The sequence below is a fragment of the Saccopteryx bilineata genome, chromosome 4 (genome assembly GCF_036850765.1).
Source record: "Saccopteryx bilineata isolate mSacBil1 chromosome 4, mSacBil1_pri_phased_curated, whole genome shotgun sequence".
NCBI lineage: Eukaryota > Metazoa > Chordata > Mammalia > Chiroptera > Emballonuridae > Saccopteryx > Saccopteryx bilineata.
The window spans coordinates 263131273-263154994 of record NC_089493.1 but is presented as its reverse complement, the minus strand read 5'-3'; the positions used below and the strand labels follow the sequence as shown (position 1 = coordinate 263154994).

General features: G+C 47.7%; 4 protein-coding genes across 4 annotated transcripts in view; 3 read left to right on the top strand and 1 right to left on the bottom strand.

Annotated features, from left to right (window-relative positions):
- Positions 1–9277, bottom strand: part of STAG3 (STAG3 cohesin complex component) — a 30185-nt gene extending 20908 nt beyond the window's left edge. Inside the window, exons 1-6 of the mRNA XM_066278030.1 lie at positions 9083–9277; positions 7590–7692; positions 7109–7225; positions 2423–2519; positions 548–624; positions 48–252 (exon numbers count right to left, since the gene is read on the bottom strand). Of these exons, the coding sequence (XP_066134127.1) occupies positions 48–252; positions 548–624; positions 2423–2519; positions 7109–7225; positions 7590–7692; positions 9083–9267 (784 nt within the window). The 5' untranslated portion in view covers positions 9268–9277. The remainder of the gene's footprint in view (positions 1–47; positions 253–547; positions 625–2422; positions 2520–7108; positions 7226–7589; positions 7693–9082) is intronic.
- LOC136334318 (NXPE family member 3-like) overlaps positions 1–23722 on the top strand; it is a 288032-nt gene that overhangs the window by 49787 nt on the left and 214523 nt on the right. The window lies entirely within an intron of this gene.
- On the top strand, positions 10738–16613 carry GPC2 (glypican 2). The gene is made up of 10 exons (XM_066274350.1): positions 10738–10966; positions 11635–11793; positions 12097–12419; positions 13246–13326; positions 14062–14224; positions 14461–14591; positions 14832–14984; positions 15070–15209; positions 15295–15470; positions 16210–16613. The coding sequence occupies exons 1-10, from the start codon at positions 10801–10803 to the stop codon at positions 16440–16442; spliced, it is 1725 nt and encodes a 574-aa protein (XP_066130447.1). The 5' UTR covers positions 10738–10800; the 3' UTR covers positions 16443–16613.
- GAL3ST4 (galactose-3-O-sulfotransferase 4) lies at positions 17702–23686 on the top strand. The gene is given in 5 exon segments (XM_066274349.1): positions 17702–17791; positions 18875–19020; positions 19023–19164; positions 19342–19645; positions 22179–23686. Coding segments are annotated over 4 exon segments (1554 nt in total). The 5' UTR covers positions 17702–17791; positions 18875–18944; the 3' UTR covers positions 23211–23686.

Here is a 23722-nt window from a genome sequence, read left to right as displayed (position 1 = left end):
CAAGTAGTCACCAGAAGTACATTTATGGAGTAAAAACGAGTGCTCACCAGCGAGGGTGCTAGTGTGACGAAATGCACGGACTTGGGAGTCTGACAGGCCAGTGAGCAGGGAAATGAGGTTGTCCATAGGAAAGCCATCATAAAGGAGGCTGTACTGGCACTGAGAGACCAGTGTCCTTATAAATTCACAGAAACTGCCCTGGAACTTCTTCCAGGATGGACCTGGAGCTGTCAGGGGATAGTCTCCTGAGTCCTACAGAAGGTTTATAAAAGAGAATGGGCAAGTTATCACCAGTCTTTGGAGCCATAGGGGCACTGGATGTCAAAATCCAATAATATAGTAAATATGTTATCTCTGTTATACCTCATTTTCTGCTATTCTCAACTCTAAAGGCATACTCAGATAGTATCTATGGGTCCTTTTTGCCCCCAAGAGACTGAAATTCTTCTAAAAGCTATCCTATTTCCCAGAATCAGAAAAAAAAAAAAGGGAATAAATCTTGTGTTTTGAAATAAGTGGCATAATAATCTTGGTCATCTCCTTCCACCTCATTAAACTGTTCTGTTAGGTGCTGGATGATCTCTGAGTTGGACATCTTCTTGAACATCTCGGGGGTCACAGTGCCTAAGGAATGGAGAAGACAGTATTTACAAGGAAAATAAAAAGATACCATGACTATATAGTCATCTGAAAATGAGCTAGGGAATATATTGGTAAGGGCCTAGATGGGGAAATCAGAAGAACCAAATCTGCTATCATCTGAACATACAGCTGCTATAAGGCAATGACTCTAGAAAACCCAAAGGAGGTCCTGGCCAGTCAGCTCAGTGGTAAAGCATTGGCCCACCGTGTGAATGTCCCAGGTTCGATTCCCAATCAGGGCACACAGGAGAAGCTACCATCCGCTTCTCCACCCTGCCCCCCATCCCTTCTCTCTCTCTCTCCTCTTCCTACAGTCAAGGCTCAGTTGGAGCAAGTGGGCCCCAGGCACTGAGGATGGCTCCACGGCTTGGCCTCAGGTGCAAAAAAACAGCTCGGTTGCCCAGCAACAGAGCAGCAGCCCTAGATGTGCAGAGCTTCACCCCATAGAAGGCTTGCCAGGTGGTTTCTGATTGAGATGCATGTGAGAGTTTGTCTCTTTGCCTCCCTGCTTTTCACTTAAGGGGGGAAAAAAAAAGAAAACCCAAAGGAATCAAGCAGTGTAAAATCGCAGTTACAAAAAAAAACCAGATAAAAAACAGAGAGAGCAATAAAACTATACTAGATTGATTCTTATAATACAACCTGCCTAAGACTACCTGCTCCAATAAATTAGGTCATGGCCTCTGGGGGCCCATAGCTTCAGTGAAGAAATATGCCATGAAGTGGCTGAGGACTAAGAAATAAGAAAATATTATTTCATCTAGAGAAAGCAAGACTAAAAGGTATCTGATGGTCAATTTTTAATATGTGAATATTATTAGTAGGATTACAATTGCCCCTTGCCATAGCACGGTTCACTTTTTGTAGTCTCACTGTACTGTGGATTTTAAAATTGTATATATTTAATTTTGTATTGCGGATTTTTTGCTATACAGTATTGTGGGATTTTGCAGTATATAGGTATTTTTATATATTTATTTTATTTTAATTATTTTTGTGATAAAATAAGCATTTTCTAGCCTAAAAAATGGAAAACAATTGAAAAATATAAAAAATATTAATTAAAACATATTAAAAGAATATAAACCAAAATATGCAGTGTACAGCAGATGAGTAGACAAAGACTCGCATGTATGGATACTGCACCACCCGATGAAGCGCCTGAAGTGGCGCCTTCAAGAGCTGTAATGCTCTTCTTGGCTGTGCAGTACATTCATCTCATAATCATCACCTTCATCGTCATCAGTACTACACAGCTAATTCATCATCATCTTCATCATTCAAGTTGTAGTATATTCACTGGTGAGTACGCATATAGAATTTTATATGTTGTTAAAATTACGTAGACTTAAGAGTGTAGAAAGTGTTTAAGAGCATAGGAAGTGTTTATAAGAGTGTGGGAAAGGTTAATAACAGTGTGGGAAATGTTTATAAGAGTGTGGGAAGGGTTTATAAAGCCTTAAAATATATAAATAATAAAACAAATATAAGGTCGCTACTTTATGGATTTTTGCCTATCACGGGGGGTTCTGGAACTGAACCCCTGCAATAGTCACAAGATCACTGTAATTGTTTTCCCACAAAGGGAAACCAATCTAGTTCCCTACTAGATCCCTATTTGCCAATTAACAATGTAGTTAAATAAGTAAAATTTCTCTATGTTTTACCTTGTTCCTTCACTTAGGAAATGACTAATCCTACTCATCTGAATGGAAGAAAGTTTCATAATATAGGAGTAGAAAGCTAGCTGGAAACCAGAAAGGGGTAGGAGTTTCCTCACCTTTACATCCACAAGATCGAATGAAAAAGTTAATGAGCTCCAGGAATGCTGCATCCTGGTTTTGCTTGTAGCTCTCCAGCCACTCATCCACCAAAGACTAGGAAAACAATGTGGATGATTTATATTTCTGGCAATATGACAGACTAGAAATTCTGTATGATCTTCCCAATTGAAACATCTAAACTTGTGATTAAATTTTTAGGAACATCTAGCCCTGGCCAGTTGGCTCAGTGGTAGAGCACTGGCCTGGTGTGTGGATGTCCCAGGTTTGATTCCTGGTCAGGGCACATAGCAGAAGTGCCCATCTGTTTCTCCATCCTTCCCCCTCTCCCCTTTCTTTTCCCTTCCTGTAGCCATGACTTGATTGGAGCAAGGTGGCCCCAGGTGCTGAGGATGGCTCCATGGCCTCCACCTCAGGTGCTAGAATGGCTCTAGTTGCAATGGGGCAACACCCCAGAGGGGCAGAGCATTGCCCCCTAGTGGGCATGCTGGTTGGATCCTAATTGGGCGCATGCAGGAGTCTGTCTCTCTGCCTCCCTGTTTCTCACGTCAGAAAAATACAAAAAAAAAAGTGATTCTGTAGTGTCCCCAGTAGACTACCAGAAGCAAATGCAGATTCCTCTCTTAAAAACCCAACTTCAACCGAGGCCCCAAAGAATTCCAACATAATAGAGCTCCACAGAAAATGAGTGGATCATAGTAAAACCTAGTAAAAAACAAGGCACTAAGAGTAAGGTTCAGCAGGAAAAACAGATGGCAGAATTACTGTAATAAACTTTGGACACTGACATTATCACAGATTATAAAATTATGCTTACTATGATTAAAGAAATGAAAGAGAAGCTTGAAAGTACAATCAAAGAACAATTTTGAAAAGGGTCAAACAGAATTTGTTGCAGTGAAAAAAAAAATTTAAAACTTTAATGAATCAATTAAAAGCAGACTGGATACAGCAGAACAGAAAATGAGTAAACTGAAAGATTAAGAGAAAGAAATTATCCAAAATGCGGCCCAGAGACTAACAGAAATAATGAAAGATAGTTACAGATATGGAGAATATAGTGAGAAGTACTAATGACTTATAATTGAATTCTAGAAGAAAATGAGGAAGAGGCAATATTTGAAAAGAATCTTCTGTAGTTGTTGAAAGACACCAATCTTCAGAGCCTGTACATTAATGGATCTTAGGTATGGCAAAATATCCTACATCATAACATAAAAGCAAAAGAAGTCCTGAAAACAATCACAAAGAGATCACTTACAAAGGATTTGTATTTAACTATTAAAAAAAAATTTATAAATTAGATCTGCACAAATACATTATCCCTTAGCCATACCTGGCTATTAAATCAAATAAAAATTAAAAATCCAATTACACCAGCCACATATCAAGTGCTCAATAGCCATACGTGGCTAATGGATGCTGTACTAGACAGTGCTGATACAGAACATTTCCATCCTTACAAATTGTTGTCTTAGAGACAGTGCTAACTTAGACTGATAGCTGACTTTTAGCAGCAATAAGGGACGTTAAAAGGCAGTGGAAGAGTATTTTTAATGTGCTGAGAGAAAAACTCATCTTAGAAAATTCTAAACACAACAAACAATCTTTCAAGAACAAGGGTAAAAAGCCTGACCAGGTGGCCCTGGCCGGTTGGCTCAGACACAGGAGAAGCACCCATCTGCTTCTCCACCCCTCCCCCTCTCCTTCCTCTCTGTCTCTCTCTTCCCCTCCCACAGCCGAGGCTCCATTGGAGCAAAGATGGCTCGGGCGCTGGGGATGGCTCTGTGGCCTCTGCCCCAGGCGCTAGAGTGGCTCTGGTCGCAACAGTGACGCCCCAGAGAGGCAGAACATTGCCCCCTGGTGGGCATGCCGGGTGGATCCCGGTCGGGTGCATGCAGGAGTCTGTCTGACTGCCTCCCCATTTCCAGCTTCGGAAAAATGAAAAAAAAAAAAAAAAAAAAAAAGCCTGACCAGGTGGTAGTGCAGTGAATAGAGTGTCGGACCGGGACACCGCGGACCCAGGTTTGAGACCCTGAGGTTGCCAGCTTGAGTGAGGGATCATCTGGTTTGAGCAAAGCTCACCAGCTTGAACTCTAGGTTGCTGGCTTGAGCAAGGTGTCACTTGGTCTGCTCTAGTCCCCCGGTCAAGGCATATATAAGAAAGCAATCAATGAACAACTAAGGTGCCACAACAAAGAACTCACGCTTCTTACTATCCCTTCCAGTTTGTCTGTATTTGTCCCTCTGTCTTTCTGTCACACAAAAAAGGGTAAAGACATTATATACAAGCAAAAAATGAGCTTGTCAATAAACTCTATCTAAAGGAAATTTTAGAGGACAAACACTGGACAGCAAGAGAATGCTTCTGTATGAAAGATTTGAGATTTGAGAAGAAATGATAAAAGAAAATGATAAAAATGTAGTTAAATATAAACAAACATTGTATAAAAGTAATGTTTAATTTTCTTGGAGAGGAGGAATAGATACAACTAAAACACTGTACACCAGCATGTAAACTGGAAAGGGCAATTGGAATTAAAATGTGCTTAGGTCCTCGTAGTAGAAATCCAAAAGCAAGCAAGGAAAGGGGAAAAACAGACAGGAAAGTCAAGATAAAGTGGAAGTACATAAAATGATAGAAATAAATTCAAGTGTATCGGTAGGGGCAGTAAATAAATTGAATTAAACTGTCTTTTTTTTTTTATAGGTGAGACTGGCAGAATGGATTGAATAACATAACTCCTATATACAGGAGACAGATCCCAAACATACATAGAAAGTAAAGGGATAGAAAAATATACTAGACAAATACTAATCAAAGAACAGATACGTTAATACAAACAAAATAATTTTTGCCCTAATGTATAAAGATTAAAAAAGTGTCAGTATATAACAATAAAAGCTTTGATTTATTAGAGAACAAAGCCTCAAAATATTTAAGGCAAAGATGGTATGAATACAAAAAGATTAATTGAAAAAGTCACTTATTTTGCCTGACTGGTGGTGGCACAGTGGATAGAGCATTGACCTGGGACGTGGAGGTACCACATTTGAAACCTAGAAGTCGCAGACTTGAGTGCAGGCTAATCTGGCTTGAGAACAGGCTCACCAGCTTGAGTGCAGGTTGCTGGCTTGAACGTGGGATCATCAACATGATCCCATGGTCACTGGATTGAGCCCAAGGTTGCTGGCTTGAGCAACGGGTCACTGGCTTGGCTGGAGCTCCCCAATCAAGGCATGTATGGGAAGCAACCAATGAACAACTAAAAGTGCCACAACTACAAGTTGATGCTTCTCATCTCTCTCCCTTCCTGTCTCTTTCTCTCTTGCAAAAAAAAAGAAAAAAAAAAGTCATTTTTTTAACACACCTCTCTCTATAACTGATATAGCAAAAGACTCCCCCCTCCCAATAAAAAAACCAACCCAAACTCCCTAAACCAGCAGAAATGTCAAAGCAGTATCACATTTAACACTTTGATCTCACCTAAGAGAACACTGGACCCAACAACTGGAGAACACATATCCTTCAATCACATGAAAAATTGTTTTGGAAAAGGACTAAATACTAAATCATAAAGCTAGTTTCCAAGTTTCAGAGACCACATTTTCTGACTACAATATAATAAATAGTGTTAGAAATTAATAACAAAAATATAAATGGAAAAATGTTTGAAAAATTTAAACTTCTAAAAACTGCAAAAATCTGTGTTAACATTAATATGGGTGAATCTCAAATAACTGAAATAATTAAGTCACAGAAAGCTATAAAGAATGGTTCATTTATTTAAATTAAGGAACACATTCATTGGTGATAAAACTATAATGAAAAGGAAATGATTAACAGAAAATTCACTCTACTGGTTATCTCTGGGTGCTGGAGGGATTGTAGGAGCAGGGTAGAAAAAAGATATATAAGGGCCTCTATAAGCATTATTAGCATTTCATTTCTTGAGCTGACTCTGGAGATCTGGTGATCACTTAAAATTTCTGTAAACTATATAAAAGCCTTACATACTTTTAGATGGTAACAGAATTACAATAAGCTTATATACATATCTAAAAAAAAAAAAGAAACGTGGGGAGGAAAGGAATTAGGTATAATCGTCAGATGGAACTAAAAAGTGACAAGGGTGAAGAAGCTTTCTCTCTAGATCAGTGGTCCCCAACCTTTTTTGGGCCATGGGCTGGTTTAATGTCAGAAAATATTTTCACGGACCAGCCTTTAGGGTGGGACAGATAAATGTATCATGTGACCGAGACAAGCGTCAAGAGTGAGTCTTAGACGGATGTAACAGAGGGAATCTGGTCGTTTTTAATCGTTCAGACTTAAATATAAATAAAATGGAAATAATGTAAGTTATTTATTCTTTCTCTGTAGACCGGTACCAAATGGCCCATGGACCGGTACCGGTCCGCGGCCCAGGGGTTGAGGACCACTGCTCTAATTATCCAATGCCTTTCCTTGCCTCCTTGCTCTGTGATACTGTTAGGAAAGGAACAAACTCATCCAAGGTTTCCCTTATATCATTGCAAGATTCACCCCATGGTCTTATCTGTTTTACCTGATATAGGTTATGTTCATTAAAATGTCCACATTAAGTCAAGTTAGACACTTGTCTTTATCTTTCTACCCTACAAAGGGTGAGATGGTATCAAGAAACAGAGGTGAGACACCATTTTACCTGCATATCACTTTTGGCAGCTTTCACAGCATCAAAGAGATCACTGGCTGGTGCCTCTGACCTTTTCTGGCTATGACCACGTACCATTTGAGACCCCTTCTTAGGATGTTTTGCCACCTAGTAAGTATAAAGAGATCAGGAATATTTGGAAAAAGTGAAAGTGATGTTAACACTTGGTTCACCACATAGGCAGACTTTGCTCCCAATTATACACAGCAGGGTTTGAGTTACTGATTTAGACCTGAAATAACTGATTTTTATATTGTGAATTTTATTTTCCTCATTTTGAAAAGTCCTTAGCTCCATTCCTGTTCCTTTAAGTCCTAATACCCTCCTCTTTCATTCTTTTCTCCTAAAAATTTGCCTTCTTCCTACTTTGTCTCAACACTCCTGGCCTTTCATTAAACTTATCTCCTGAGCCTCTTCTAGGTTTTCTTTTGCCACTTCCCAAAGTTTGAAAACAAAACAAAACTTGACTCACTGGGGTTGTTTTGAGTGGCCGTTTTGCTGCTCTCTTCTTCATATTGTGACTCAAGTTGTCTTCAAAGTCACTGCCTTCGCCAGCTGACAAAGAATCACTACCCCTACGAGGGAGTGTGGTTCTGCTTAGATACAACCACCCAGTTCCTTCATAGAAAAGGGCAAATAAATTATAATTTCTTTAAATTTCTAACTGTACCCCCTTCTCCATGAGAAAAATATATCCAGATTTTCTTTTAAAAGAGATGAACTTACTATTACCAGGAAGCAGGAACAAAGTCTTAAAGGAAAACTCACTTGAATAAAGAAATGGAGATAAAGAATGAGGAACTAAGGTAGGTGAAGGACAACCCTTTACTAATAGTCTCTCTGAATAAGAAAATCAAATTATATTTACTTAAAAAGGCAGAAGAATCACTGCTGTGTGGAGGAAAAATCAGTAGGGCTTGGGTAGTCATATACTACACATACATAAACACGAGATTAATATGGGCCTGGAGTTAAAGTCTCTTGACTTTAACTTTAAAGTCCTTTGAAACAAATTTACATGTCTAATTAACTAGAGTTGTTTATAACATAAGATATAATCTGGTCTTCAATAGTAGCAGACACACAGAAATGATTCAGAGGAGGACAACTGAAATAACCAGAGGATAAGCCAGATCTTGTATAAGGTTTTTTTCCTGGAAAGATTAAAAACAAGATATATTATAACCTTTACAGTAAAAGCTAAAGAATGATAAATTAAGGATAGATGAACCTGTATATAAAATCCCCAAATAAAGGTACTACAGAACTACAAAGTGTATACTATATGTCAGGCAACAAATAAGGAATTCTTCACCTCCCCTGCTCCTGTCTCCCTGACCCCTCATCAGAGATTGTACATGCTGACCATGCAAATGTGTGCAAGGAAAGTTTTGATAAGTTGGATGATGATTTAGAACATAATGTATTATTCTTGATACCTACAAGTAGGGCAGATAAAAACAGCCCTTAGAACTGGAGGGGTGGGAAGGTCACTGTTGTGCCCCTCCATACACACTGTACGTCTCCATACAGTCACACCCATTTTCCTATCAAGGCTGTAAACCAGGGGTCGGGAACCTTTTTGGCTGAGAGAGCCATAAACGCCACATATTTTAAAATGTAATTCCGTGAGAGCCATACAATGACCGGGTACGTTATGCATTATCCAATAAAAACTTGGTGTTGTCCCGGAGGACAGCTGTGATTGGTTCCAGCCACCCGCAACCATGAACATGAGCGGTAGGAAATGAATGGATTGTAATATGTGAGAATGTTTAAAATTTTTAACGTTATTTTCTTTTTATTAAAGATTTGTCTGCGAGTCAGATGCAGCCATCAAAAGAGCTACATCTGGCTTGCGAGCCATAGGTTTCCGACCCCTGCGGTAAACTGACACGGGGGAAAGCTGCCGACCATGCAGGAGAAAGCCCAACAAGGTATCGAGTTCTCTCAAACTGCACTCACCCCTCCTCTGAAGTCTGGTCCAAGTCCCTGTCGTCACAGGGCACACTGACATACAAACTGGAAGCCGTAGACAAGCTCTTCTGCCCACCTCCCATCGCCCCTTGCAGCGGGGAAGACCCACTGCTTGGGGAGGAGGAGCTACGGGGCTGGGAGGAGGGGGCGGCGGCAGATCGCAGGGTTGGCATGACCGTGCAGCTGCGGGAGGAAAGAGAGAAAGGGACTCTTACCCCACCGCTTCTTCTTCCCCAGCTCAGACCATCCCCTGTCTTTCCAAGGGAACTGGTCTGAAACTTGGACGGAAGGGCCCAAACAAACAAGACAAAGAGCCTCTACCCAAGGACACGCAGCCGCAGACAGCTGCCGACCATGGGTCTGGAGGTGCTCTCCACGGGCAGAGCAAGGAGCACAGCGGAGCGGCTTAAAGCAGATTCGGAAGCGGAAATCGTCTGGTGCAAGGGAACCGGCTACCGTTACTAACAAAAACCATTGAAAATCAAAAAGCACCCAGACTTTCATTTCTAGAAAGCTTATACAATCTGATTCCACATAGAATGGACTGGGACGTTTTTAATGATTTGGGTGTAGAGGCGCCATTAGAATAGGGCCGGAAATGCCAAAAGAGTAACGGAAAGCTCGCATTCTCTACTTTCCCAGGTGGTGGCACCTCTGACCCCTCCCGGGGGTCAGGTTCTTTTAGCTGAGGAGCCTTCCAAACACGAGTAACTACCAGTCGCTCAGGTACTGGTAATGGAGGAGGCCACTGAGGCATGTTAGAGCAAGGTCCCTCTCTCAGGACCGGGAGGGCAGGGTAGGGCGCGTTCTCGGGTCAAAAAGGAGCCTCACTTTCTGAGCCCGGAACAGCGGCTTCTGACTGGGCACGGTCGAGGAAAAATCACTACCTAGGGTCGGTCTGGTCTGGAAAGTCTCCCCACCTCTTTGCGACATAGACGCCCACCGCTTCCCTGGCGGTGGTGGAATAATCCAGAAAAACGCGGGAAGGCGCAAGGTGGGTTATGCGCAGGCACGAGCCCAACGGCTCTTTCCAGGGCTGGTAATTGTCGCGAGACTTGGACGTCTGCGAGCTCGTGCTCACCACGTTCTGGTCACGTCGCTGTAGCAGCCTCGTGCGGCCACCAGCTCTCCCGCGTGCCTCCCAGTCACGTGGGCTCAGGCGTGCAGGCCGCCAACTTCAGATGTATGCTCCACCCTCGCCTCGCCCCGCCCCTTTGCTTCCTATTCTCCCCTTCCCCCCACCCGTTGGCCGGGCTTTGCACTAGACCAGTAGTAGCCTCTTCAATCTGGTTTATGAACTGTCATAGGCTGGGTTCTACCCTGGCCCCGCCTTTGGGACCGGGCCGCCACGCCCCTGAGGAAAGCCACGCCCCTCCCCACCACCCTGGTAGTTCGACAGAATCCCGCCCCTCTGCCAAGCTTCCCCACTACATTGGCTTAATATCTCCCTTAACCCCACCCCTGAGGCCCGCTCCTTACTATCATTGGCAAGGCCCACCTTGTACCCCTCCCACTGTCCGACTCCCCGCTTCCATTGTCTCGGCAGATACTGCCTGGTCCAGCTCTGATGCTGGGTGTTCAGTTTTCCGAGGTTGCGTTCTTCTTTTGGCCGGCGGGACGGTCCTGCAGCAGAGAACCGGTTTCCCTAGTTCGGGCAGCTCTTATCTCCTTAGGATCCACTTTGCTATTCCAGGGTCGCAGCAGCTATGTCCGCGCTGCGAACTCTTCTGCTTCTGCTGCTACCTCTGTGTCCCGGTCCTGGTCCCGGACCCGGGAGCGAAGCAAAGGTCATCCGGAGTTGCACTGAGACCCGGCACATTCTGGGGGCCCGGGGATATAGCTTAAGCCTACTCCCTCCCGCCCTGATCTCAGGTGAGAGGAAAGAGGAAGACTTAGAGAATTGGGGGCAAGGGAAGAGGGCCGGGGCGGGTCCTTCCCATCACAATAACTTCTCTTTCAGAGTGACCATTATAATTTTTTCATCCCATACTAATGTCTGCCTTCTTGAACTTCCTTACTAGGAACACAAAAACCTCCTTTTTCACGTAACTCTTACTCCACCCCCACCCCAGGAATCCCTTTCCAGTAATTAGCACCTACCTCTCTGATTTTTTTTCCCTTTACAGTCCAATTTGTTTCCCTCGCTATTTCTAAGAGCACTTTTGTAGTAATACTTTCTTGTTTACCAAGTAACTGCATCCCTCCAAACCCCATTCTTCCCATAGAAACCGCCCTGTAAGTCCTTAGAGGCCTGGGGTGTGCGGTGTTGGGGGAGGTACCCTGAGGACCCTCTGATCACTAATTTGTCCCATCACTATTTGATCCCATGGCCAATGGCAATGGACTTTGGATGGGTGAGAGAACAATAAGATGGGGGTAGGGTCAGGTGGGAATGTGGGTACAGACAATAGAAAAGAAACCAGACAAGTGAAAGAGAAAGGATGGCCCCAGAGATAGGCAGGAAAAGGAAGGAATTTTACCACATCACTTCCCACCATTCCTTGTCACTTCCCACCATTCTTTGTGTCTTCTCTGTTTAGGTGAGCATCTCCGGATCTGTCCCCAAGAATACACCTGCTGTTCCAGTGAAATAGAGGAGAGGCTGACCTGGGACACTGAGGCTACCTTCCGAGGCCTGGTGGAGGAGAGTGGCTCCTTCCTGGTTCACACGCTGGCTGCCAGGCACAGAATATTTGATGGTGAGGACTTAGGGTTCCCAAATCTGGCCACTCATAACCTCTTTGTATTCATGACCCCGGCAAGCATTCTGTCCTCACTTCCTACCCCATTCCTAAGGAACCCCAGCCCTACCCCACCCAAGGCTCTCTCCAGGGTCCTTCCCCACCCCATTCCACTGTGACCAAGTCTGAGAGTTGCTCAGTTTCTAACTCGTCTTTCCTCTTCTCTCCGCATTCCTGTCTCTTCCTGCCTCTGCCCTTTCACTTTTCCATCCTTCTTTGACCTCACCCCACCTCACACTCCTTTCTTTGCATTTGCCACAGAGGTTTTTCAGGAGATGCTCTCGTCAGCTGAGCACTCCCTGGCCCTGCTCTTCCACCGCTCCTATGGCCGCCTGTATTCCCAGCACACCCCCTTATTCAGTGGCCTGTTCTCTCGGCTGCGCGACTACTATAAGAAGTCCGGTGAGGGGTTAGATGACGCCTTGGTGGATTTCTGGGCACAGGTCCTGGAGAAAATGTTCCCCCTGCTACACCCACAGTACATCTTCTCCCCTGAATACCTGTTCTGCCTCACACGCCTTGCCTCCTCTGCTGATGACTCTTTGAAGCCTTTTGGGGACTCACCCCGTCGCCTCCGCCTGCAGGTGAGGGGTCCCAAGGCCTGAATTTCAGCTACCTTTGACCTAACCTAGTGACCTCTGAACTGTTCTCACCTCCAACCAAATGACCCTCCCTTCATGCCCCAGTCACCCCTGACCTGGTGATCCCCATATCCTGCATGTCAACCATTTCTGACCTGATGACCCCTATGTTGAGCCTCACTTGCCCCTGCCTGACCCCATGCTCCTTGGTCTCTTTTAATTGGATGTCATCTACTTTCATTCCTTGCTGTTGTTTCACACACACTCCTGACCCACTCATCTACTCTTGGCCCCTGGCCACCTTTCTGCCCACTCTTCCCTCATCTTAATAACTTGACTTCCTTTGGTTCAAGTAAATGTGAATTAGGCACTTAACATTTGAGAAGGGTTTTTATTTTATAGTATCTCATTTAATTGCAATCATAATTCTGGGAGGTAGATGAGAGTATTCCTGTTTTATAGGTAAGAAAACTGAGGCTCCCAGAAGTGAAGGTCTCACAGGTAGTAAATGGTAGTGCTGTGTATCACACCCGAGTCTTCAGGCTGTAAGTTCAGTGTGTGTTCTGATGCACAGTCCCTCTATCTCTAAGCCCCGTAAAACACAATCCCTCCATGTCTTCCCAAACAGAGTTCCCCTTGATCCTTCTAGATTTAATTCCCTTGAGCCTCCTGTACCTGCCAGCCTCGACTATCTGACATCTCCTAACCACCCCAAGATAACTCTACAAATCTACCCACCACTGCTCATCCCTTGGTACTGTCTCTTGTCCTTAGTCTTGACTGTTACGACAGTCCTATGATTTTTCTCACTTTCTTTCTTCTCCCCCAGATAACCCGGGCTATGGTGGCTGCTCGGGCCTTCATTCAGGGCCTGGAGACTGGAAGAGATGTGGTCAGTGAAGCACTTAAGGTTAGAGGGAGCCTGAGTGTGGGCATGTTCAGGGAGGGAGAGGGAGAGTCATAGAGGCCCCATGAGGAAGAATCAGATGCTAGTTGTCAGGAGAGACCTGGAGTCTTTCCATGTCAGCCTTGAGGCCCTGGCATACCAGGTGAATCAGGAAGGAGGGAGCCAGAGTGAAGTCTCCCTTGTGTCATGATTCATGACCCCTTCTAACCTCTGACCCTATCCTGCCTGCTGATGATTCATACCTGCCAGCTTCTGGGGGTATGCTCATTTCTACAGCATTCTGAGGTGGGAGTACTGCTCCCCCTGGTTTCCTTCAGACTGCTCCATGACTCATCCCTTCCCGCTATTGAAGACCAGATTTCTGACCTGGCCTTTAAGGCCCTCTTTCTACTGCCCATTCTCTCTGATTTCCCAGCCTCACCTGCATCCTCAGTTTTTGTCTTTCCCTAACCATGACAGGCTCACTCAGGTCCTTAAACCTTTTCTCAGACCCCACTGTTCCATTTCTCCCAAGTAGTAGTATCTGTAACCTGGCCCCTAAGGACTTCCCTCCATAGTCTTTTGGAGTCTCACCTGCCTCTACATGGAGTCACCAACCCTAGCCATTTGCATCAGCTCTCCACACAGGGCATGGGAAGGTAGAGTGGGGTGTTTGATTTCTCTTTGTGCCCAGAACCAAGCTTAGCTGAAGGAAGCCTCAGTGTTTGTGGATGACACAACCCAGCTCTCTGCCCTCAGGTGCCCATGTCCGAAGGCTGCAGACGGGCTGTGATGCGTCTGACTGGCTGCCCCTTTTGTCGGGGGGTCCCCTTGCTGCCGCCTTGTCGGGGCTTCTGCCTCAATGTGGCCCATGGCTGTCTTAGCAGCCAGGGACTGGACCCTGACTGGGGGACCTATCTGGGTGAGAGCTGAGGAAAGCCTGAGAAGGCTGTCTGTGGAGGGATGAGTGGGATGGACTGGGAAGGAGTTTTAAGCCGTGTTGAGGGGGAGCACGGGGAGGGAGTTCTTCTCATTTGAGTCTCCCCCCTTCTAACACCTTACGGTCCAGGTCAGGATTTGTGGGAGCTTCCCTGTTTAGTGCATACCTCCATGGCTGTCCCCTCATTTCACCATTTGCCTTTCTTTCCCTCCTTCAAGATGGTCTCCTTTTCCTGGCTGATAAGATCCAGGGCCCCTTTTCCTTCGAGCTGGCAGCCCAGGCTATTGGAGTGAAGATCTCAGAAGGCTTGATGTACCTGCAGGAAAACAGTGTAGCAGTGTCTACCCAGGTACAGGAGCCTTCAGGAGCTTGGGAGTGTCAGCCTGGGTGCTGAGGGAGACAGTCTGGGGATGTCAGCTCTAGTGCAGGAGAGAGAGGGTGGAAGCAAGGGCCTGCGGCTGGGGGACAGTGTGGGTTGTCAGGGAGACACTCTAGGCTATCTGGGTAGATGGATGTCAGGGGAGATTGAGGTGTTGGAGTGGGGATACAATGTGAGTTTCACCATGTATGAGGTGTCCTCATGCTACAGGTGTTTCAGGAATGTGGGGTCCCCCCAAAAGCAACAGCCCGTGCCCGCCGAGCCCCGGCACCAGTAGAAGAGGTAGGCCGACTCTGGACCGCGGTAGCAGGGGCAGAGGAGGAGCGGCCCACAACAGCAGCAAGCAACAGCCTGCCCCGTATGGTGAGTGGGGAGCAGGCCCGATGGGGGTGCTGGGCGGGTGGGTTGGGGCACACTGTAGCTCTACTTGCTGTCTCTGCATGCCCAGGTGTGGGAACTCCGCGAGCGGCTGGGCCGTGTTCGGGGCTTCTGGGCTGGGCTGCCCCTGACTGTGTGTGGAGACCCCCGTATGGCAATGGACATCACGCAGGAGGCGGCACCCTGCTGGACTGGAACTGGACGGGGCCGGTGAGAGCTGGGCAGATGGGCAGCTTGGTGGGCAGGGCCGACCTACAGGGCTAGGCAGGAGCCTTCGGGGCTGCTCTGCTTGCAGGTACTTGCTGCCCGTGGTCAGGGACTCCCTGACCAAGCCACTCGACAATCCAGAGTTGGATGTGGAAGCCTCAAACCCTGACCTCCAGACCCGGACGCGGCGGCTGCAGCTCCGGTCAGCCACAATCAGGATGAGGGCAGCTGCCCTGGGACGTGACCTGGAACTGGAGGACTGGGGTGAGACCCAGGGTTATCCTTCGGGCCTCGCTCCTGTGGTTGCTTAGGATTGGACCCTGGCCCGGCCCACTGCTTTCTGAGTTCCTCCACTGCATCTCAATTATCATTCATTCATTCATTCACTCATTCATTTTACAATCATGCTTACCTCAAAAGTTAGGGATAGAAGACCAATATGAGAGAAGGTCTCTATCTGTGAGTTCATGTTCCAGGTTGGGAGACTCCAAAACATTCTTACAGAACAGTGCCCAAGGGACTGTGGGAGATTGGGGAAGTGGGCAACCCCAGGGAGGTGGAGGTTCCATTGGGCTGGCTTCCCAAAGGAGAGTTTGCCAGAGAAACGAGGAAAGGACATTAATTTTCTTTCACTTTCCTATTGTCTGTCTCTACATCTTTTGGTCTCTCCCCCTGCCTCCTTCTCTATGCTCCTGTATACTTGGTTTCTCGTCTTTTCCTATTTATCCTATCTCCCCATCTGTCTCTCTCTTTTCCATCTCATTGTCTCTTTTTCTGTCTCCCATTGCATTCACTTATTCCTATGTCTACCTGATTTCTCTCTCCTTGCCCGTCACTGTCTTTCTCCCTCCTCCCATCTATCTATCAACACCTCTCTCTCCTGCCACTCTTACTCTGTTTTTATCTTGAGTTTTCTCTCTCCCTCTTTGTGTCTCCCTCTCTCCCTCTGTTTTCCACTGCCCCTTTTACCCAGCTCTTTCTCTGGTGCTCTCTGTCCCTGCAGATGAGGATGCCAGTGGCTCTGGAGAAGGACAGCAGTATGCAGATGACTGGATGGCTGGGGCAGCAGCTGTGGGCCCCCCGGCCCGGCCTCCTCGCCCTCCTGGCCGCAAGGGAGGTTTCATCGTCCGCCAAAACCAAGGCAGGAGCAGGACCGGGGGGACAGCTGTTGGTTTTCATACTCAACCCATTCTCATTCTCTTCCTCTTAGCCCTAGCCCTGCTTGGACCTCGATAACTGAGGAGGGGTGCCCTGGCATCAGAAGGGTTCATGGCCCTTCCCCTCCGCCCCCCTCAAGTGGGTCGGGGGAGGAGTTGAAGGGGGCTGCAGAGAGAGTAGAGAAAGGACTTTTTGGGTGAATGGCTAGGGCCCCAAATCCAGGAGACTTCCACTGGGGTTAGGTGGGTGGGTATTCACAATATTTATTTTTTCATTTGATATGGGGCGGCTGGGGGTATTTATTTAGGAAGGATTTGCGGTCTCTCAAACCGAGCCTCTAATGTTGGGCTCTGATGGTTAGCCCTAAAGAAAAAGGGAAGATTTTTAGAGTGACAGTTGGGGGGTAGGGTTTGAAGGAAGTTGGAAATGGGGAATGGTGGGAGCACCTGGTCTCAGAAATTGTCAAGCTGGGTGCTGACAGGGTGCAGGGCAGGGAACTTGGGTGTGTGAATAGGAATGTTAGGATCTGTGGGCCTCAGTTCTATGAGTTTTTTCAGTATCAATTTCTTAAACTAAAATGCAAAAAAAAGGGGGGGGACTCAACTCATAACCTCTGCCATCTACATCCTTCACAAGCTTTGCATTTTACAAATAAACAACTAATTTATTGGACCCTGAGTGTGACTTTTTGTAACTTTAGCAGCCCTCCCTGAGCCCGGGCTCCTTGCAGAGGCCCCAGAGTTTCTGTGACAGCTCATTTTCTGCTTGCTTCTCCCCTCTTTTGGATCCTGTCCCCTGGTGCTGAGTTTGGGCAGTATCTCTGGATCAAACCTTCATCTGTAAAATGGGAAGAAATGTGAGGACCAAATTGGAACTGTGTGATGGAGCACCTGGTCACTGGCAAAGTTCTTTAAAGCATGAGGCATTAATATTATATAAATAATATATATATTATAATCTATATATATCATCTATTTCTACACCACTACCCCCTGCTTTCAGGCAGGGCTCCTTTACGTGTCAGCCTCTGGCTACGTTATCACAAGTTCTTAACAATATTTTCTTTCAACTCTTGTTTGTTACTTCCTCCTTCCTTTCTTTTTATTTTCAGTCTCCTGAATGAGTCTTTTGTTCTACAGAAAGCAGAGAAAGAAAAGGTATAAATGGTTCCTAAGTGTGAAAAGAGGGTAGAAATGGTGTCTTCCAAAGGCGGGCTGGGTGCCCTGACAGGGGAAAGATGCAGGGAGAGAGATCCAGAGACTCGATCAAAGCTGAAGCAGCTGCAGGGACTGGCCAGACAAAGGGAGGGAGAGGGGAGGAGCCTGGGCGCTGAGAAAGTTTATGGGGAAAGTTGAGCAGAGCGAGGAGCCAGGCGGTGGCTAGGGAAAGCCAGACCCCAATTTCCCTGCTGCTCCCCAGGTGGCTTGGTGAGTGGGCAAGTAACATTGAGGCTGCAGTCAGTGGAGGGACTCTAGAAATAGGAGGAGTCGGGGGGGGGGGGGCGTATCACCAAAGGTAGAGGGGACTGAGGGTTGGAATCTAGGGTAATGGGAGGAGACAGAGATGGATGGAAGGAATAGCAGCAGTCTGGACACAGGAGTCTGGTGGAGGGCTGGATCCTGGGGGCTGTGTTAGGGGAGGGATGCAGAGGCGCAGGTAGCAAACACGGGTTCTTTCTGTCGGGTTACTCCTGGCTCATCCTGGGAGGTGGCTGTCTGGGCTTGTTGGAGGGGCTGTGGCCCATGGTTGTGGGTTGTAATCTGAAGGGGTGGTTTGGACTCCCAGTTAAGAAACTGGGGCCTCGGAAAGAATTCCAAGCTCAGTGTTTGTGTCTATCACTATCTTTGTCTCGCCGAGTTTCTCTCTCTAGCCCCACCCTCTCAGTCTCCTCTGGGCGCACTGATGAGTTTGGAAAGTGGGAACCGGGGTGTGTGGGGGTGTGTCCGTGGAATCTGAGTTTTATAAGTAACCCCACATCTTCCCCAGCCCCTCCCACATGGGTCTGGGGTCGGCTTTGCGCTGACAGGGAAAAGAGATGCCTGAATTTAGACCAGATGACTGACTGATTCATTACAAAGCCACTCTTGTGGTCTCGCTTCTTTGGGTTCATCGGTATGCCCATGTTCCCTCCTTTTAGCTTTCCCTCTCAGCCTCCAAACGGGGCTCTTCTTCCCGATCTGTCACAGGCTCCTCAGGGAGGAGCCAGGAGCCTGGCGATGTCCACCTCACTGTCATTTGAGCAGATTGGTCTGACCTTTCTTGCAGGGTCTCTTTCTCCCTTCCCTTCCAAATCTCTGAGGCTCAGGGAGAAACTGTAGGTGGGGGTTGGGGGAGCTGGAGGCTGACAGCGGAGGAGTAGTTAGTTGCAGGGCCACTTAGATCTGGGTGTAGAAAGCCCAAACCCCCTCACCACTGCCACCACCCTCCGTGAATTAGTCTCAGCTGCAGCACCTGGAGAGAGGCTCTGCCCTCTCCTTAGACTCCCCTCCTTCCCCTCATTTCCCTTCTAGACGCTGACAGAGGCAAAAATCTGCTAACTCAGGGGGCAGACTCAACCAGGGCTGCAAACAGGCCTGGGGAATGCCCCCCGAACCCGAACCTGAGCCTTCTGCGGCTGCACGGCTGTCTCAAGCTGTCTCTGCCTCTGTGCCGGGCCCTTGTCCTGTCACCCTTCCCTGTGCCACATGTCTCCTACCAGGACCATGCGCCTCTGGGGGCCTTGGAGCCTGGGGGTGGCTTTGGGAGTCTTCATGACCATCGGATTTGCCCTCCAGCTCTGGGGGGGGCCTTTCCAGAGAAGGTGAGTTTCATCTTGTTCCAACACCCGATAGATGCCCCCACTTGCTCCTCCCAACCCCACCTAGGGCTGTGACTCCCGGGAATTCAGAGAAGGCTCCACACCCTCTGTCCTTGCTCCACAAGGCACCCGTCCACCTGCTGGTGAGGACAGGACACATTCCCTCTTGTCTTTCTCCAGGCTACCTGGGCTGAAACTCCGACAGCCCTGGGCCCCATCCCCAGGACCAGCTCTCTCATCCTGTCCTCCCCAGCAGCGACTGGTGTTCCTGAAGACGCATAAATCCGGGAGTAGCTCTGTGCTGAGCCTGCTTCATCGCTACGGGGACCGACATGGGCTGCGCTTCGCCCTCCCTGCCCGCTACCAGTTTGGCTACCCAAGGCTTTTTCAGGCCTCTCGGGTCAAAGGTTACCACCCTCAGGGTAGAGGCACCCAGCCCCCCTTCCACATCCTCTGTCATCACATGAGGTTCAACCTGAAAGAGGTGAGGGGTCTAGAATGGAGAGGGTGGGAGTGGAGAGAGATGGGATCGGGCCTGTGGCCAAGACCATCAGTGTAGGAGGCCCCAGGCATGGGGGCTTGCCAGGCATCATCTCACCCAAAAGTTGAGCATGGGGGCCACAAAGGTGAAATTTCCTGCTGTCCCTTCCTTAAGAGCTCCTTTTCCAATAGCTTCTGAGAGCTGAAGTCCTGCCCCCTCCCATCTGGTGCATACTCTAGTCTTCTTCCTTGACCAGTGTTACCAGCTGGTGTCAGTGTCCTGCCCACTCTGAATCCCCCACCCAGGTGCCCCTTGCTCTTCTTGGCCCCTTCCATTGACACTTACCAGGGCGCTACCCTCTGACCTGTCTTCCTCTCACTCCTCTCACCATTCCTGCCAGATTTTGAGGATCATGTATATATATGCCAAGGCCAAGCCCAGCCCCGCCACCCTCCAAGCCTTATTTCTAAAGGGGGAGATGGGTATACATGGACTCACATGCTCATCTGAACAGCCACAGAAACCTGAGAGCTCTTGGAGGAAGAAAGGCAATGTGTAAATGAAACCAAAGAGGGAAGGGAGTAACTTTAATTGAATACTTCCCTAGTTCTAGGTATTGATTTTACCATCATCTTACCAGGAAGGCATTATAAGTGCCTCCATTATACAGAAGAGGAGATAAGGACTCTGAGAGGTTAAGTAACTGGTCTCTGTTAACCTGACTTGGACATAGGCACATCTGCTCCAAAGTCAAAGTGCCTTCTGTGGCATGTGCATGTATGTGTGTTCATATTTGGCACGGTGGGAAGAATATTCATCAAAAAGAGGTGGGGTTTTCTGGAAAGGTAGGTTTTAAAGGAAAGGGTGGACATGACTTTGTAGTAAGAATATCAGGCATTCTTTTTTTTTAAGTGAGAGTAGGGGTGATACAGAGACAGACTCCTGCATGTCCCTTGACTGGGATCCACCCGGCAACTGAACTATTTTTAGTGCCTGAGGTGGAGGCTCAGAGGAGCCATACTCAGCGCCTGGGGCTGACATGCTTGGATCAATCAAGTCATGGCTGCAGGAGAGGGAGAGAGAGAGAGAGGGAAAGAGAGAAGGGGGAGGGGGGAGAAGGAGGTGGTTATCTCTCCTGTGTGCCCTGACCAGGAATTGAACCCAGGACTTCCACGTGCTGGGTCAACGCTCTACTTCTGAGCCAACTGGTCAGGGCCTAAACCAGACATTCTTGGAGCAAAATATCAGCAAAGAAGTGGTGGTGTGGATGTGTGTGTAACATGTATGTGTGTATGTAGGTGGTAAAACTTCAGTGTGGGCTGCAGACACACTCCTGTTGAAACTAGCGATGGAGAAAGCAGCTGAGGAACATGAGTGTGATCTAATGGGCAGTGAGGGCCCACTGCTGTGAGTGACGTAATAACGATCTTTGAGGCCGGTTTCTCCAGAGGTTAGGATTATGACCTTCATTGTCACTACCATTTATTGAATACCTGTCATGTTCATGTACTTCCACATTCTTCAAGGTAATTGTTAACTCAGATTTATAGATGGAGGAATGAAGGCTCTGAGAAGTTCAATAATCAGCCCAAAGTCACATAATTGGTAAATGGCTGAATTGGGATTTTATTCCAGGTCCACCTCATGCCACAGACTATTCTCTGCACTTTTCTCCTCTTTCTTCAAAGAGACACACAGTTCACAGGCTCTGCCCTACAGACAGGCCCGTATTACCAGGGCATATTGGAGGACATCAGGGAGTTAGGTTCAATGATAGAGTCACATTCAGAGGCAGAAACCCTTCAGGGAGCCCAGGAGCTGGCTTCTGATATGCATCTTCCTGGCTTGGTCTGATCCCATCTTCTTGCTGAGAAGTGGGATCAAATATCCCAGGGCTCGGGGAAGCTCTCTACCAGGTGACCGTGGCTCCCCAGTGTCCAGTCCGGAGATATCTTTTGCTCTTCCAGCTGCCAGGAGCCCCAGAAGTGCCCTGTCCTTCAGCCCCTCTGGGCTTATCTGTCCACCTGTACCTGAGACAGCATTATAGTTGCCCCCTCTCCCCTCTTTGCTGCCAGTGACCCCCACCCCACTGAGGAGGCCTGAGGCCAGTTCCTTTCTTGAGGCTGTGACCAAGAGTCCAGGGTAGGCACTTAACAGTTTTTTCTTTGGAAAAATGAACACAAAGTTTGATTCTTAGAGGTTTTACTGACCAAAGCCGGCAGAAAGGCCAAAGAAAATAAATGTTCTCCAGGAGCTTCCCACATTCCAGGTTCTTTCAGATCCTTCCCCATGTTACCGCCATAATCAGCTGGGGAGGAACAGACAAGTATCCCCATTTTGTAGGTAAGCAAACTGAATCTCAGAGACATTAGTAACTTGCCCAAGATCTGTCAGCTAGGGAAGAAAGCTGGGGGCTTCTTGCAGAGCTGTCAGGTGGAGGTCTGAGGAGTCTAGGGGATCTGTGGGTATTGGTCTTGCACTTAATTTCTTCCTGGCCCAGTTCTTTCTCCCTATGTCTGTTTTCTCTCCTCTGCAGGTACTTCAGGTCATGCCTTCTGACAGCTTCTTCTTTTCCATTGTCCGAGACCCAGCCGCTCTGGCCCGCTCTGCCTTCTCCTACTATAAATCCACCTCATCGGCCTTCCGCAAGGCACCTTCCTTGGCTGCCTTCCTAGCTAACCCTCGAGCCTTCTACCGACCTGGGGCCCGTGGGGACCACTATGCACGCAACTTGCTATGGTTTGACTTTGGCCTCCCCTTCCCCCCAGAGATGAGGACCAAGAGAGGATATCCTCATCCTCCCAGAGACCCCAATCTCCCAGAGCTGCATGTCCTGCCTCCTGGCACTGGCCCTCGAGCCCACACTCTGGATCCCAATACTCTCTTCCACCCTGATCCCACTGCTGCTGATGGTCATAGCCAGATGTCCAGCCCTGCCCCTTTAGATTTGGGGTCTTCGTCCTTCATCCAGTGGAGTCTGGCCTGGCTGGACTCTGTCTTTGACTTGGTCTTGGTGGCTGAATACTTTGACGAGTCATTGGTTCTGCTGGCAGATGCCCTGTGCTGGGGTCTAGATGATGTGGTGGGCTTCATGCACAATGCCCAGGCTGGAAGTGAGCAGAGCAGAAGTGCTGTCCGTGGTGGTGGACTGACTGCTGAGGACAGGCAGCTAACTGCACGGGCCCGAGTCTGGAACAATCTAGACTGGGCTCTTTATGTTCACTTCAACAGAAGTCTGTGGGCACGAATAAAGCAGTATGGCCAGAGTCGGTTGGAGAGCGCAGTGGCGGAGCTCCGGGCTCGCCGAGAGGCCCTGGCTAAACATTGTCTGGTGGGGGGTGAAGCTTTAGACCCCAAATACATCACTGACCGGCGGTTCCGCCCTTTCCAGTTTGGGTCAGGCAAAGTTTTGGGTTATGCACTTCGGAGTGGACTGAGCCTCCAAGACAAGGAGGAGTGTGAGCGTCTGGCTACCCCAGAGCTACAATACAAGGACAAGCTAGATGCCAAGCAGTTCCCTCCAACAGTCTCTGTGCCCCTTAAGACTTCAAGGCTTTTCTCCCCCTAGGCATTAGAACACTAAGTCTTAGGTTAAAGAGCAGCTAAGCTACAAGACACTTATGTGACAAGTGTGGAGCAGCCAGGTGACATTTCTGCTTCCCTCACAAAGTAAGTCTGCCCCCTAGAGGATGATGGAACTTTGCACGGATGAGGGCCCCAAAGTCCTCCAGGCTGTGCCAAGAATCCAATCCTTCAGCTCCTAGAAGGACAGCACCCCCTCCCCCATTTTCCCTTTCCAGCCCCTGGCAGGTCCATGTAGCATTCTCAAAGGCTCCCTGGAGGAGCAAACCATGGTGTAAGCCAGAGAAAGTTTGGGACACGGTGGATTGGAATAATGGACCCATTTCTTTATGAAATATTTGTTACTGAGCTATGTTCATTTCACTATGAAATGTTTGTTGAATGAATAAATAGTTTGAAACTCGAACCTGCTTTATGTAGGGCAGAAAGGGAAGGGGATGGAGCATCTTCCTGGGATAAGCGAAAAGAAAGGGTTCTTTTAATATTACTTCTCTAAAA

Coding starts and splice junctions, on each gene's coding strand:
- GPC2 (XM_066274350.1), top strand. CDS start 10,801: ATGTCCGCGCTGCGAACTCTTCTGCTTCTGCTGCTACCTCTGTGTCCC. Junction 12,420..13,245: donor CCCGTCGCCTCCGCCTGCAG/GTGAGGGGTCCC, acceptor CTTCTCCCCCAG/ATAACCCGGGCTATGGTGGC. Junction 15,210..15,294: donor ACTGGAACTGGACGGGGCCG/GTGAGAGCTGGG, acceptor CTCTGCTTGCAG/GTACTTGCTGCCCGTGGTCA.